The sequence below is a fragment of the Pseudonaja textilis genome, chromosome 2 (assembly GCF_049901715.1).
Source record: "Pseudonaja textilis isolate UNSWEBS1 chromosome 2, rPseTex1.2, whole genome shotgun sequence".
NCBI lineage: Eukaryota > Metazoa > Chordata > Lepidosauria > Squamata > Elapidae > Pseudonaja > Pseudonaja textilis.
In genome coordinates this window covers 193,833,336-193,848,527 of record NC_141991.1, presented here as the reverse complement: position 1 = coordinate 193,848,527, position 15,192 = coordinate 193,833,336, and the positions used below count along the sequence as shown (strand labels likewise).

Sequence of the window (15,192 nt, the reverse complement as noted above, 5' to 3'; positions counted from 1 at the left end):
TAAATATTGATTAGCTCTACACATTTGGGCTCCAGTTAATTTCTGAGTGTACATCGGTGTAGTTATTCAAGATCAAGGTTGCCTATATTACAGATCCCTCTATAATTAGCTGATAATAAATTCTATTTCTACATGAAATTGGTCTGTCAAAATATATAATTCACAGTGAGCGCAGAGAATAGTATATTTGCAGAAGGAGGCTGCTAGTATAGGAGAGAGAGTGGCCAGTGTATGTCAGACCAGTCATGGAAACTATGGATACTTATAGAATCTAGTTCATATGCTGGCATAGGTAGTTCACTCTCGGGGCTAACTTGTGCAGATGTATCACAAGTTTTTAATAGAATAAAGAATTTGAAAAAAAAAAAGAACTAATATTAAGCATCTAAATCAGGGGTCTCCAACCTTGGCCATTTTAAACTGAAGGACTTCAACTCCCAGGATTCCCAAGCCAGCTTTGCGTTGAAGTTGAAGCCCGCCAGGTTTAATGTTGCCAAGGTTGGAGAACCCTGATCTATATCTATCACTTATACACAATATAATAGAATCATAGATTCCTGATCCATGTTTACCTAACAGTTCTGTCTTCTTAATAACACAGTTTCAATTTACACCACTTTTTTTTTTTAAAAAAAAACTGTTTTAAAGGAAATTGACTTGTTCCAAAGCAAAGCATCAACCTCTTGGGCTTCATGAATGAGGCCCCACAGAGAATCATCAAGAAAGCATCATTGAGGACTAGTTTGCCTTCTGATAAATGGATGTTTTGTGACTGGCCACACAATAGTAATTTTGTGACTGGGGAAGTGATCTATGGAAGCTTTCAAAATTCCAGAATGGACCATAAAAGTTATCCAACTTTGACATAAATAAACAAAACATTAATATGCTTAATGTAAGCTATTGTTTCAGGAGAACAAAGCAAGCCTATGCAATAGATTAAATATGAGGATCCAAATTTCAGCCTTGATCTAGATACTATGGATCATATGAAGGTTTCAGAGCTGGAATATGTTTATGGTGTTTATGTATTTTATTCAGAGTAGGGAAATTTCCTTGCACTGGATGGAAAGAAGAGAATAGAACAGAACAGAACAGAATACCTTTATTGTCATACAATGAAATTTGAAAGCTACTCCAGCACAGTGCCCCAAACACCACATCACAATCACACTACAAAGTATTTAAAATGTAAAATAATTAAAGTAATAATAATAATTAAAAACCTAGTCTAAAACCTGTTTAAAACATATATTAAATTAGTTTTAAAATGCCACTTTATAAATAGAACTAAATCACAAATGTACTGTTTGATTCAAGACAATTATTGCCTTGGAAAAGAAACTGTTTTTCAGTCTATTAGTCCTCATTTTAAGACACCTATAATGTCTCCCTGATGGTAACAATTCGAAATATGAATGTCCAGGATGAGAACGGTCTGTGGAGATTTTTTGTGCTGTAGGGAGGAGTCTGGTCTTCGCAATCTCTTCCAAAGAAGAAAGAGAGCAACCAGTGATTTTTTGTGCTGTCTGGAGCATCATCTTATCCACTACAGAGCATCCAGCATACCACACCGTTACACAGTATGCCAAAATGCTCTTGATGGTAGAACGGTAAAAAGTAACCAGCAACTTCTCACCCAGACCACTCTTTTTCAGCAGCCACAGAAAGTTCAGGCGCTGTTGGGCCTTCTTTGCAGTGGCCATAGTGTGGACCGACCAAGTAAGATTGTCGGAAATATGAGTTCCTAGAAATTTAAAACTATGAACTCTTTCCACACAATCTCCATTGATATATAGTGGGAGAGGCTCTGCTTTGCATCGTCTGAAGTCTATAATCAATTCTTGGGTCTTTTTGATGTTCAGGGCGAGGTTATGACTCTTGCACCACAAGACCAGTCTGAGAACCTCTGACCTATAGGCCGTTTCATCTTCTCCTGATATGAGTCCCACCAATGTGGTGTCATCTGCAAATTTTATTATAGAGTTAGTGGGACAAGAGGGAGTGCAGTCGTAGGTATAGAGTGAATATAAAAGGGGGCTCAGCACACAACCCTGTGGAGAGCCAGTGCTGAGAGCAAGAGTGGAGGAAAAATAGCTGCCAATCCTAACAGTTTGGGGTCTGTTAGTAAGAAAGTCCTTTATCCAACAGCAGATGTGAGAGGAGAGGCCCATTTCTGGCAACTTCTTAATCAATATATCTGGAATGATAGTATTAAAAGTCGAGCTGTAATCAACAAAAGGCATTCTTACATAGCTCCCACTATGCTCCAGATGTTTCAGTGCAATGTGGAGAGCCACGGCAATAGCATCCTCTGTGGATCTGTTATTCTGATAGGCGAACTGGTATGAGTCAAGGTTTGATGGAAGGCAATCCTGTATATATTTTAAGACCAGTCTTTCAAAACACTTCATAATTATGGGTGTGAGAGTTACTGGTCTATAGTCATTTAAAATATCAGGAGAGGTTTTTTGGGGAACTAGAATAATAATGGAAGTTTTGAGACATGATGGAACAATGGCTTGTATAAGAGAAAGGTTAAAAATATTTGCAAACACACTTGCGAGCTGGTCAGCACATGCTTTGAGTACTTTCCCAGGTACCCCATCAAAGCCAGCGGCCTCCTTTACATTCACTGCTCTAAGCACTTGCTTCACATCATACTCTTGTACTGTGAACAGCTGAGTATCGGTGGTTTGTAGAGTCAGTGTGTTTGAAGACCTATTCAGTTCGAACCGGGCAAAGAAACAGTTCAATTCTTCTGCCAGTGATGCATCCTTATTGATCGACATGGGGTTGCTGCCCCTGTAATTAGTGATGTGTTTAATTTTAAAAAGTAGTTCTTATCTTAGTTTTCTCTGATGTTGAAACATATATTCTATTTACATATAGTTCCAGCAATATACATATGGATCCACAAAATATTTTTGAATTATAGCCTTTATATTGTTTGCTTTATATTTAAATGAAAACATGTTTTAAAAAGTAGCTGAGTATGCAACATTTGTTTGTCATAGTCTAATGCAATTTATAATTTTAATATTGCTTTTTCATTTTACTCTGTAAACCAAAAGATTAGATAACTGTATAATAATTGCATAGGTTATAATTTCACAAATGGTTTTTAAGAAGACAGTTACCTTCTAATAACTATTATAAATTTGAATTCTGCAGGTGTGGGAGAAAACCTCACAGATCCATCTGTTATTAAACCTGAAGACAAACAGTAAGTATCACAGGTAAATTTATCATATAAAATGTGACATATATTCCATTATTCAATTAATCTTCAATATTAGCTATAATTCACATATGCTGACAGTGCTATTCTTTTTGGCTAACAGCACAATTTTGTATGTGTATCGTTTTAAATGGCTGATTAAGAATAATGTAATGCATTGACAAAAAGGTAACTGAAAGTGACTTAATAAAGCTGTAAATGCAGATATTTACCACAAAACCTGGCAACAGAAGAGATAAATATTTGACTTATATTGAGTGGACATAACTGGTTTCCAAGTTCATTATGTTGTTTCTTGTGGATTAAATAGGCCTTTTAATCCTAGGAATGCACAAGAAATGGATTACAGTTAATGAAATGTTATCTAACCACAGTTTCTCATAAGTAATGCTCATGACACTAGTTGAAGGATTAGGTTTTACCCTCCAGCTACTTTGCAAAGTGGTATCTGTGTCAAACTCGATTGTGACTATGAGTTTAGACCATTAATTTTTAATAAGCGCTACATCCTCTGGGCTAATAGAAGCTCACACAATGAAGCATTTCTTATTCCATTACTCCTGCACTCATCCTCCAATCAGTTTAGGCAGATTCCCCCCAAAACCAGACATCCAACTAAGCGTATTGGTGATATGCAGGTGGAAAAGGTATGTACAGCTATTGTGACATTAATTATTCTTTTATTATTTTCAAACTATAGAGAGATGGCCTTTGGACCGGCAAACCTTGGAGAAGAAGCCTTCAAAAACTTCATTTCAAAGCATTGCTGCAATTCTTGTTGCAGAAAACTCAAACTTCCTGGTATACAGTAGCAAACTCTGAATGTTTCTGAACAAATCTGGCCTTAGAGCTAATCCCTGAATCTAAAACTGAGCTCTTTGTATTGCCGTTGGTAACAAAGTATTCCAAGAACGAGTTGTATAAATGAACATTTTCCATTAATATTTTGAGGGCCTGTGCAAGACTAACATGGGCCTAGGAGGAAAAAAAAGCAATAGTGAACTTTATTTATTGGTTTGGTCTTTCAAATCTGGATGTAGCAAACTTTAAATATGGGATGCACTTTTTTTTAATGCCAAAAGTCTCACTTGGCTTTTCATGGTCCATTCCAAAAATGGTAGGTACAAGAAAAGGAATGAATAAAAAGGAAAAAATAATTTATATTACGTTGCATTCCTTATTATCACATTAAAACTGGCCATTTTTGTAGAAGGCCCCAAGGCCTTAGACCTATGAACTAACATGTCATATTAAACACACAATCATGTCCTTTCTCTAAATATGATATTAGATTAGCTTTTTTTAGTAGAGTGACTAAAGCAGTAGATTTAAAGATTAAATAAGCAGCCTTTCACTTCTTTTATCTTTTTACAATCTAATGGATTATAGGAAGGAAGGAAGAACAAAATAATTTATTTTCATCCTGTTTAATTAGTATATTATATGAAGATGTCCTGCTTAGTTGAAGATGTATCTCTTCAGTTACTAATATTAATACATATTACCAAAATCCATTTGGATGATGGCTGTGATGTTACTCTTTTGGAGCTCAATCCAGAGGTGGTATTCAGCAGGTTTTGACCAGTTCTGGAGAACTGGTAGTGGAAATTTTAAGTTGTTCGGAGAACCTGCAAATCCCACCTCTGACTGGAGATTTTACAGTATCCTTCCCCTGCCACACTCATCAAGCCATGCCCACAGAACCGATAATAATTTTTTTTGAATCCCACTGCTGTTAAGATGATAAGAGTGCTGAGTTACAAAGTTGGAATCTGTATGGTGTACCATCTGATTTATTCCTAGATTTTGTCTCTGGACAAATGTTGTTCCCTGTTCATATTAGAGGACTTCACTCTTCATGTACTGTAGGTGGGATCAGAGAATCATGATTTCCACCGCATGAATCAAGGGGCTTGTCTCAGATCATCTCTGCCTCACGCACATGACAACATAGATTAGATGTTAATTTTGTCCCATAAACAACTTTGTGTGCTGTTATACAATGCCTTACACTTTAGTCCAGGGGTCTTCAAACTTGACAGCTTTAAGACTTGTGGACTTGTGGACTTGAACTCCCAGAATTCCTTCTCCAGTCATGTTATCTCAAGAATTCTGGGAGTTGAAGTCCACAAGTCTTAAACTTGCCAAGGTTGGAGACCTTTGCTTTAGTCCCTTGCTGTGGCCTCATGCATCTTATTTTAGATGGGATTGATTGCCACCCAGGACTTTTCTGAAGAAGTCCACAGTAACTGATGGATCTGGAAGGAATTTGAAAAGTGTTTGGGGAGTTTTCCCAATATCTGGTGATTAGATAATTTGATTTAGGTTTGATTTAGGTAATTAACTTCTGGTAACAGGATGTGGCTTGGAAGCTTGATGTTCTGAAGTGGATTTTTTTTTCTATTGGTACATCTTAAGGAGCTCTGAGGAACACTGGGGACAAAGCAGCAGACATTATTATTATTAGTAATAGTAGTACTGGATATTTTAATGTTGTATATTGCATGTATGTTTGTTATTGTTGGAATCCTTGGAAATTACAGCAGCATGCAAATGTAATTAAGATGTATTATCTAAGATAAAGCTTTTTTTTTGTTTTCTTTTCATAGATTTGAAAAGAAATGATTATGCATCTGGGAGGATCAATCCAGCTTTTGAAATTGAAACTGAAATACCAATGGTAGCAGCAGATGAGTCTGCAAACAATAGGAACAATGAACCACTGGAATATTATACTCGGCTGTGAAGCAAGAGCTGCTAATTTTAGCCTTAGAATTTTTTCCCCCTGAAGGGCCAACTCCTAGGAGCCCCGCTACCTCCAATGTCTGTACTGTTCTAGAATAAAGAAATAAATACCATTAATGTGAAAGTGTTTTCAAATGAATTCTTTCTAAAATAAGGAATCTCCTCTGTTTTTAAAGGATATTCACCAAAGTCACTGGAGTAATTGAAAATATGCCAGTGCTCCAATTTATGAATCTTTAAAAGTGTCACTTAAAATAAGAAAAGTTCCAATGGTTTTGAGAAATTGGAAGATTTCCTAGAAACAAATTCAAAGAAATCTTCCAGATGGCAACCAGAATATTCAGTCCTGGTCAAAGGTGGTCAAACATGTTGACAAAATGGCCAGATAAAAATTGAGGGTCCAATTTTCCAAGAAAAGGTGTTCCAAAGTCCAGGAGCTACATCAGAAAAGGTCACCTGCATTTATATTATATGAATGTTTTTTTCATCTTTTTACTTTAATTGAGTATCCTATAATTATGGCTGGAAATTTTAAGAAAGTTTTGAGTGTTTGGGTTGACCATGGCTTTACTTCAAGTAAGTTCTGATCACATACATGGAAAATATTTATTAAATTAAATCTGGTGGGTATCTGTTAACATTAGAACTCATTCCAATAAGAATGTACTTATCCCCCAGTTTCCCATCAGACCTGTTCCTAATATTTTTTGTATCTAGATTTTCATTGTTTATGTGTGTATCTATGTAAATAAACCAGTTCTTGCATAAATCTGTTGTAAGTTACTTGGGATTTGATAAAACTTTAAATTAGGATGACTGAAAAACAATATCCATATCCATACCTAACTTGGAATTACAAGGTACAGGATCTTATTACAAGTCAGATTTATGATTTAAGTTAATTTCCTGTTTTTTATCAAATTCTCAGGGCTTCAGTCATAAATTATCCCTATAGACACAAAGCAGACTGAACAAAGATCTTTTCTCACAAAATCAGGTGAACTTCCCACTGAGCTACAGTCCTTCCCAACAACAACAACAACAATAAAAAGAATGGAATGTTAGTACTGAAATAGTTTGAGGTATTTCAGACAGAGCACAAGCTCTGAATGAGGCTGCACCATGTTGCCCTAAAATAAAATTATAAGAAGAAAGATAGCTAAATCTCCTACATGAATGTATCTGATAGATGTTTTCCTGTTTTTATGAGGGTTACAGTAACTTAAAAAAAGAAGTAGAAATGCACCACAAACATACAGTGTGTTATGCAAATGTAACACTTGTCAATATTGTCAACATTTATCAGACATGCCTTGTTACCTGAAGTATAATTTAGCTCTTAGAATGATCCTTTAATTTCACTTGAGTCCTCCAGCTTTTAGGAATCTATGCAAGGAAAGAAATTATCAATCAAAGAATACATCTGTCTCCTGTGGAAATTTTACATTTTGTGGTCACTTTATTACTTTAGGTTCAACTCAACAGCAGGCAGATAAACAACCATGAAGTAACTCTTTACATAAGTAGCCTTTTAATCTTAATATGCACTGCACTACTTTACTCAATATTTAAACTTTGTGCAATTTCTCTCTCTCTCTCTCTCCCTCCCTCCTCCCTCCCTATCTTTGTCTCTCTCTGTGTGTCTCCCTCTCCCTCCCTCCCCCCCTCCCTCCCTCCCTCCTCCCTCCCCCCCTCTTTCTCTCTGTAGGTGTTTTAGGAGAGATGAGAAATAGAAATATTTAACATGAACTGCCATCATTGCATGAAAATAAATACATTATGTGGAAGTGACTATCTTTATAATCTGTGTGCTCAAAGACAAAACAAAAACAAATTGGCAATTCAATGCTTTAGGAAAGAGGAGAGATATTTGGGTAGGACGAGGGATTGTTTGCATCCCCTGACATTTTCAAGCATTTTTACCATTATTACCATTATTGAAATCACTACAGCTTGCTTTTAATACCATAGTTTTGTTGTCAGATATATAACCTTCTGGAGAACTTTTTATCCTGTTTTTAATATCCACCGGTCTCTTATCTCTCATTTGTCTGTCCGTCTGTCCATCCGTTGATCCCTTTCTCCCTCTCTCTATCCATCATGCTTTGTTTGCATTTCTTGTTACAAATACATGCCAGGAAGATCCCCTTAGCACCACTGAAAAACTGCCTCCTGTGGAAATTGTACATTTTGTGGTCACTTTATTACTTTAGGTTCAACTCAACAGCAGGCAGATAAACAACCATGAAGTAACTCTTTACATAAGTATCCTTTTAATCTTAATATGCATGGCACTACGGGCCCCATGGAGATTTTTAATTCATTGCTTGCATTGCTGGGTGATCATAAATGCTACAAATTGTAGCCATGTCAACAGCAAACACTGACATAGTGGAGATGTTACAGTTGATGTGCTTAAATTCAAACCTTCCTTTAATCCAAGAGCAGGAATAACTCTTAGATTTCCAGGATTTGATATGGCTCCTATGATGGATCTACCACAGTGATTCTGGATTCAGTTGCTTATATTTCAAACAGGAGCCAGAGTGTTCTAGTCCATATTATTAGTACTGTTATTTCTTCGGAAACATGATAATAAATGAGATTTTTCTGGTGGAAGATCAGAAACTGTCTCAACCTTGGCCTAGGTGTGATGCTAGGTGGAGTATGGCACAAGGGCAATCTTTGAAGACTTTTTGATGCAGTTGGCTCTATCTGAAGGGCCACCTGCTAGCAATAGTCGAAATTAGGTGATTAGCAGAGGCTGCAGAAACAATGCTGAACTGGTCAGAGAACTGAGATGACAGTTGAACCTCCCACATGAAATGGCAGGACAAGTACAGAAGTATAATGTTCCATTAGCACTGAGTTCTCCAAACTTAGCAATTTAGCTGGCTGGAGAATTCTGGGAATTGAAGTCCACAAGTCTTAAAGTTGCCAAGTGTGGGGACCCCTGCATTAGCATAAGAGAAGGCAACCTTAAAAGCTATTGGCTTGCCATATCAAGCATATTGAGAACTGAGGAATGAATAAAATCCAAAGGAGGATTAACCTTGCCACTCTAACGAAGTCTTATTGATACAGCTAAATAAAATAATAAAACTTTTCAGCTTTTCATTCAAATTAACATCAGCATTCTCTTCATACTAGTCAACTTTCATCTACTATATCTACAAATGAATAATAATAATAACAACTGGAGCATCACTTGAACGCCCATTGGCATTGACAAATTCACCATCAGTCGATTGCAAAAGATGGCTTTACTGGGAGCAGCTTCCATCCTGCGACGATATCTGTAGCATCATAACCTATTGACAATTTGACAAAAGCGTCTGTCCAGTTTCTTTTCAAAAATCTCCAGTGATGAAGCACTCACAACTTCTGGGAGTTCCACACATCTTAAAGTTGAAACATTGCCCTACATTATGCTGCCTTTATTTACTCCAGGATTGGTTTATGCACCACAATTGAAGTAATGCCTAAAACAGAAGAGAGGAAGTTTGAATCTTTGAAGTTCAGAACTGCAAATATTGAGTTACACCACTACTTGCAAAGTGCTCTTCTCTTTCTTCCTAGGCAGCACTTCTTCCATTTTGATATTCAGAATCACCAGTAGAAGCTTAACTGATTTATTATTGAGACAGCTTATCAGCCTCTTGTGAAAGAGTCAGTATCTCTTTAATAACAATGGCAACGTTTGTCTGATTCCTTTCAACAATGGCCACATGATAACAGCCACAAAATTATTCCATCATGGCTCCATGTGAGCATTTCAAAGCAAAAGTTATATAAAAATTTATATTTTTGCATTCAAGAAACCTTGAATGGTTTTTGCATGTTTTCCTCATGTATCCATATTTTTGCAAATGATTTCTTCTTAGCTGGGTTGCCCTTAATAGACTTTTTAAAATTCCCTTTTCTCTAATGTACTTTTAAAAAAATCAGAGAATGGCTTATAAAATTCAAGGAACTGTAAAATTCTGAGAAGTGCAAAGGCCAATTGTATCTCAGTTAATTTGGAAAGTGTGACTTAGGTCAGTTCTTATTAAAACACAAACCTTTTCTGGCCTTGTTTTTGATATGAATGCCTTAAGATCACAATCCTTCCCCGACATATGAATACCGATGTTCCTCCACATGCCAGTTCCCCAAACCAAACCAAAAGTATGAAATTGATTCTTGGCATTGAAGAATTCCAAAATAAACTCACCTTGTAATGAATAAACAATTAAAGGAGATAATCAGGATAATCAACCAGCCTGCAGGAACGTTAAAGGAGCTCACTTCCATTCCCAGCCACGTTAATCAGGCTCAGACTATTTTCCCTATTGCTGCAAATCACCAGAGTTTTCAACTAACAAGAATGGGTTGCCCTACTTAATCTGACAACCCCCGTAAGAGAGGCACTTAGCATAAAATTACCATCATTACATCCCCAGGTTAAAGGCAATGAAACTCCAGGAGTGGCAAAGTCAAATCAGTTCAATTGTCTGATTGTTCACGCTCACCAAGTAGGAAGGCCGGCAGGGTTCCGGCATAAAACTTTGGGGTTTTATCAAAGAGCTCCTTTAAGGTAATTCATTGCCCTCTGCAGTCACTTTAAATCAGACAGAATGGAAGGGTCACAACGAACGTGGCTCTCTCTGTTCTTGGAAAGCTGTGGAGCAGATAACCAGCTGCTAGGCCAGATGTCAAAGGTGCATTTGGAGCATTTGCTTTGGATCCAGCCTGCTCCGGAGAAGCCTTGTGGAGTTGGCTCAAAGTCCTCCAAATAATAAAAGACGCTGATTAATGAAGCAGCACAGACTCCTGTTCCTTCTCCCAGGCGCTTCCTCGTCCACAAAGCAGTTCTTTTACTTACCAGCAGGGATATGTAAAAATGTTAATCATCAATCTGTGGGCCATTAACGAAGTTGCTTTCCCACTCACAACTTGGAAAAAAAAAAAACCAGGGGGAGAAACGATAATAGGTTTGCTTAACAGAGCTCTTCAGATAATGGAAAATGTGCAAAGGGAGCCCTGGTGGAGTCAATGAGGGAGGAGGGCACATTTATCCAGCTTTCCCAGAGGATCTGGTAATTCAAAACTCTGGGCCTTGAAACTCAAGTCGAAGATTCAGTTCCATCCATTTGGGTCACTTAATAAAACCCTGGAATTTCTACCCATGGAATAGAGAGAATTATATCGTTGCCATCTGGGATTAACTGGCAACCCTAATGGTTGCTACTTGGCTTTATAGGTGTCGTCTCTTTATATGGAGTCCATATAACTTTCTAAGCAGCAGCAGTCCTCTGGTTAGCTTAGCTGCTAAAGTTCTTCAGCTGAAGATGAGAGGCATGAAAACACTGGGCATGTATAGGACCAAGTATGATCTTTGGTTTCTCTCGCTCAGTTGAGGACCTGAAATAACAAAGATGCAGCTTTATAGCACAATAGCCCTTTCCCACTTATTTGTTTTCATAAGCTCCCTCAGGATTTTCACAGCCCTCTCCTCGTTTTAATTGTAGGGTAATTCAACCAGTCATCGTTTTCTCCTGATAGCAGAAAAGGAATAGCTTCAGGATAGAAGAATCCAATGAAATGGAATTGTCTAAAGGTCAATTTCATGACCCAGGTCATGATCTTACTCTCTTAATGTGATCTTCGACCTAAAACATATCTTGTGACACTGGGATCCTGTCATACACAGGTTTATAAACTCTTGGTTTATTTGTCTTTTATAATTTGTGCAAACAATGGGCTAATGAGTTGGATAATCTATAGCAATTTGATGACACTATGGAGGAAAATGAAAAGACAGTATTCATGAAAGAAAAGGCATTTTCGAGAGTCAAGTGGAGTTTTATTTATTTGAAAATAATTAAAGCTTAGCATTATTTTATGCAAGTACAGGATCCCTCCCCAAAATCTTCCCCGACCAATACTTGATCTTAAAGAAGGGGTGTCAAACTCGCGTCATCAAGGTGGTGTCACGTGATGTACTGGGACTTTCCCCCCTTTGGTAAACCTGGTGTGGACATGGTCAGCGTGTGATGCATCTGGCCCACGGGCCACAGGTTTAACAGCCTTATCTTACAGGCATTTAATACAACTTATGTGCAATTCTTTAAACTATATACTGTATGATACATGTAGCATATTAAATTAGTATTTTGAGTAAATAAGCACTATATTAAATATTAACCCTGGGCATTAAAAAGATATACCCAAGAAAAGTTTTATGACAAGTTATTCCACTTAGGATTTTTTTTTAAAACTCCTTTCACATTATTAAGATCCATGAGACAGGTAGGGTGGCAATGAAGCACCAAATATGAAAGACTCCACTACTGTATTTGGATGGTCTCCATTGAAGTAATTAAACTATCCAATTTATGATTATTGAAAAGTTTATAAATCATATGTAGGAAGTATATTACTCATTTATTTAACATATGCTTCCCATCTCTCCCAGAGGTGACCGTAGGCAGCTATAAAAGCAACAAGGAAAAACATTCAAACATTAAAATAATATTAACACTAAAATTGAGTTACACATATGATGGCAAGGAAAGGAGCAAAATGTACACAAGGAGGAGGTAAGTTGTTATCACAGGCCATTAATCCCCTGACATGCCCCATCATTGGCCAATCGGCATAGCCAGCTCTTCAGGTCCTTTCATAAGACCAAAAGGGGCCTCATCTTGGGTGTGGGGGCAACAGTGTTCCAGAATGTGGGAGTCGCTGCCGAAAAGGCTCTTCTTCCTCATCCAACCAGCTGCAATTCCCTGAATAAAGGAGTCCAAAGGATGCCCCACTCTGCCGGCATGGGTGGGGCAGGCCAATCCCACTGGGGTGAGAGGATTCTTCAGATAAATACAATACCTTGCATTTTCTGTTTCCAATTAATATCCAGCTAGCAAGTGAATCTCCTGCTCATCATTTCACTTCAGTGAGAAGATCCTAAGTTTATGTAAATTGTTGTCCTTTTTCTATGTGCTACTGTTTTAGCTTCATTGTCTTCTGTATTATTGTTTGTCTTCATGCTCAGTGCTTTTTTTATGCCACTTGGAATCTCTTTATGGTAGATTTGCCTCTAAATACGTCACAAGCCCACCATAAAGAGATTCCAAGTGGCAAACCACAAGTCTTGTGGTTTGCCATAAACTTTGTATTTGTTTTAAATGGGATTTGTTGCGTTTTATGATTTTAACAACTCTTATGTTTTTACCTCCTTTCTGACTGAATACATGGGATTACTTAAAGCTAAAAAAATGGGGGTGGGGCAGTTTACATTCTCTACTTTCCCTTTTTTAAAAACAAAACAAAATAAAGTCTGACTTCATTTGTGTCTTGTGAGATTGTATGGTCTTTCAAGGTAGAAGGATAAAAAATGGTTGACTCCCGTAGTTTCATACTTCAATATTTCAAGATCAGCAGATGCTGTTGCAGAATTTACTTCATTTTTTTCAATTTCTCGTAAAACTGTCTCTGTTTGCAGGAATCCAGGAATAGGGGGAAGGTAGCAGGGGAAGTGCACCCTGGTAGTGAGAGCTACCAAGCCACCACTACCTTGAAGAGCAAGAGGTGAGCAGGATATGAAGATACAGAGCTCTGTAAGAGATAATATTTGAGAGTCTCATTCTTCTAACCTTTGGGCTTAGCTATGGCCCTGTGCTTTTCAAAGACTACATCAAATCTTGTGATTAGGTTATTTTATAATGTAATAAAGGTATTCTTATCGCTGTTTCTGTAATCTTGATGAAACTGCTGGGAAAGAAAATGCTTAGAGACCCGTGTGTGCCACATTTACCATTATGCCAGCTCCTATTAAAATGTTTGTTCTGTAACATGCCATACATGGGGAATCTGTTTAGGTGTTCCTCAAAGTTAATGAGCTGTCAAATCTGAAGTCAAAGAAAATGCAACACCTCTGCTATATGGCAACGTGTGGAGAAAGTGACCTCGAGCATGGCTATTTAAAGGCAGGCAGACTGAAATAATTAGAATCACACAGAGAGAGAATCTTAAGTGGTAACAATCAAAGGAGCACAATGGTGCTAACAAAATCAAGAAGCCTGACCCCTCCCCCCAAAAAGCAGCTCAGCTGGGGTTTTGAATTGGAATCTGGATCTAAATGTCTCCAAAGTCCTTTGCATTAACTCAGACTCTTCATTCGAGCCTGATGCACTCAGAAAAACTTGAGCTTTCAGAACGACCTTGGCTTCACCCACTCAGTCAGTCCAGTAACTTTTTCTGCTTCTTTCTTTTGTATAATTTGCAGTTATTTATAATAACTTTTGCCACTCTTGGAGAAATTGGAAAGCAAAAGATTAAACATACAATACTCTTTGCAAATTATAGCCCGGAGTGATGCAACTCTGTCAAAGCTTTTAATTAAAAAAAAAAAAGTGTCGTGCCAATCCACAAAAGATATATGAAAAGTGTTCATATAAATCGAAAGGAGTTGGATAATCTATAGCAATCAGTGGTGACAGGTCCTCTCTTTCCCACAGTCTCTATTTATGCTTTTCTGCTATACTGTATTCAGGGTGTCAAACTCAAGGCCCACAGGCCGGATCTGGCCTGCAGGGTGCTTAGATCTGGCCCGTGGTGCTGCCCTGGAAACAGCAAAGGACTGGCCTGTGGTGCTTCTGCCACAAAAACAGGCTCCCAGTCTTGTTTTTTGGCTGGGACAGCCTCAGAGGTGGTATTCAGCAGGTTCTGACCAGTTCTGGAGAACTGGTAATGGAAATTTTGAGTAGTTCAGAGAACCGGTAGCAGAAAATTTGAATAGTTCAGAATGCCACCTCTGACTGGCCACATCCCCCATCTATTTTCTGCCTCCCAAGTCCTAGCTGATCGGCTGGGTCTTCTTTTGCACAGGAGAATAGAGCTGGAAAACAGATTAGTGGTGTTATGTCCTGAGGACTCAAGGAGTTCTCACTCAGGTCCACTCACTTTGTGTGGGCGATATTCCCCCATTCCCATTGGTTGGTTCTCCCCAGCAGCCAGCTATAAAAGCAGGCTGCGGGGTCCAACTGGTTGCTGATTGCTGCGAGCCAGTTCCAGGCTTGGCAAGCACGGTCAGCCCTTTATTTGTAAAATAAAGTACTGTTGCACTCATGCTCTGGTTCAGCCTCTCATTGCTCAAACTTAACACTGGCGACGAGGATGGGATGGCTACCAGATGCACCTTGCAACCGCTGAGTCACTAGCCACCG

General features: G+C 38.0%; 1 protein-coding gene across 1 annotated transcript in view; it reads left to right on the top strand.

Moving 5' to 3' along the window:
• The window catches only part of TRPM6 (transient receptor potential cation channel subfamily M member 6), a 71,846-nt gene extending 65,190 nt beyond the window's left edge, over positions 1 to 6,656 (top strand). Inside the window, exons 38-40 of the mRNA XM_026703808.2 lie at positions 3,175 to 3,226; positions 3,942 to 4,042; positions 5,851 to 6,656. Coding sequence (XP_026559593.2) covers positions 3,175 to 3,226; positions 3,942 to 4,042; positions 5,851 to 5,987 — 290 coding nt within the window. The 3' untranslated portion in view covers positions 5,988 to 6,656. The remainder of the gene's footprint in view (positions 1 to 3,174; positions 3,227 to 3,941; positions 4,043 to 5,850) is intronic.
• Positions 6,657 to 15,192: the final 8,536 nt, after the last annotated feature.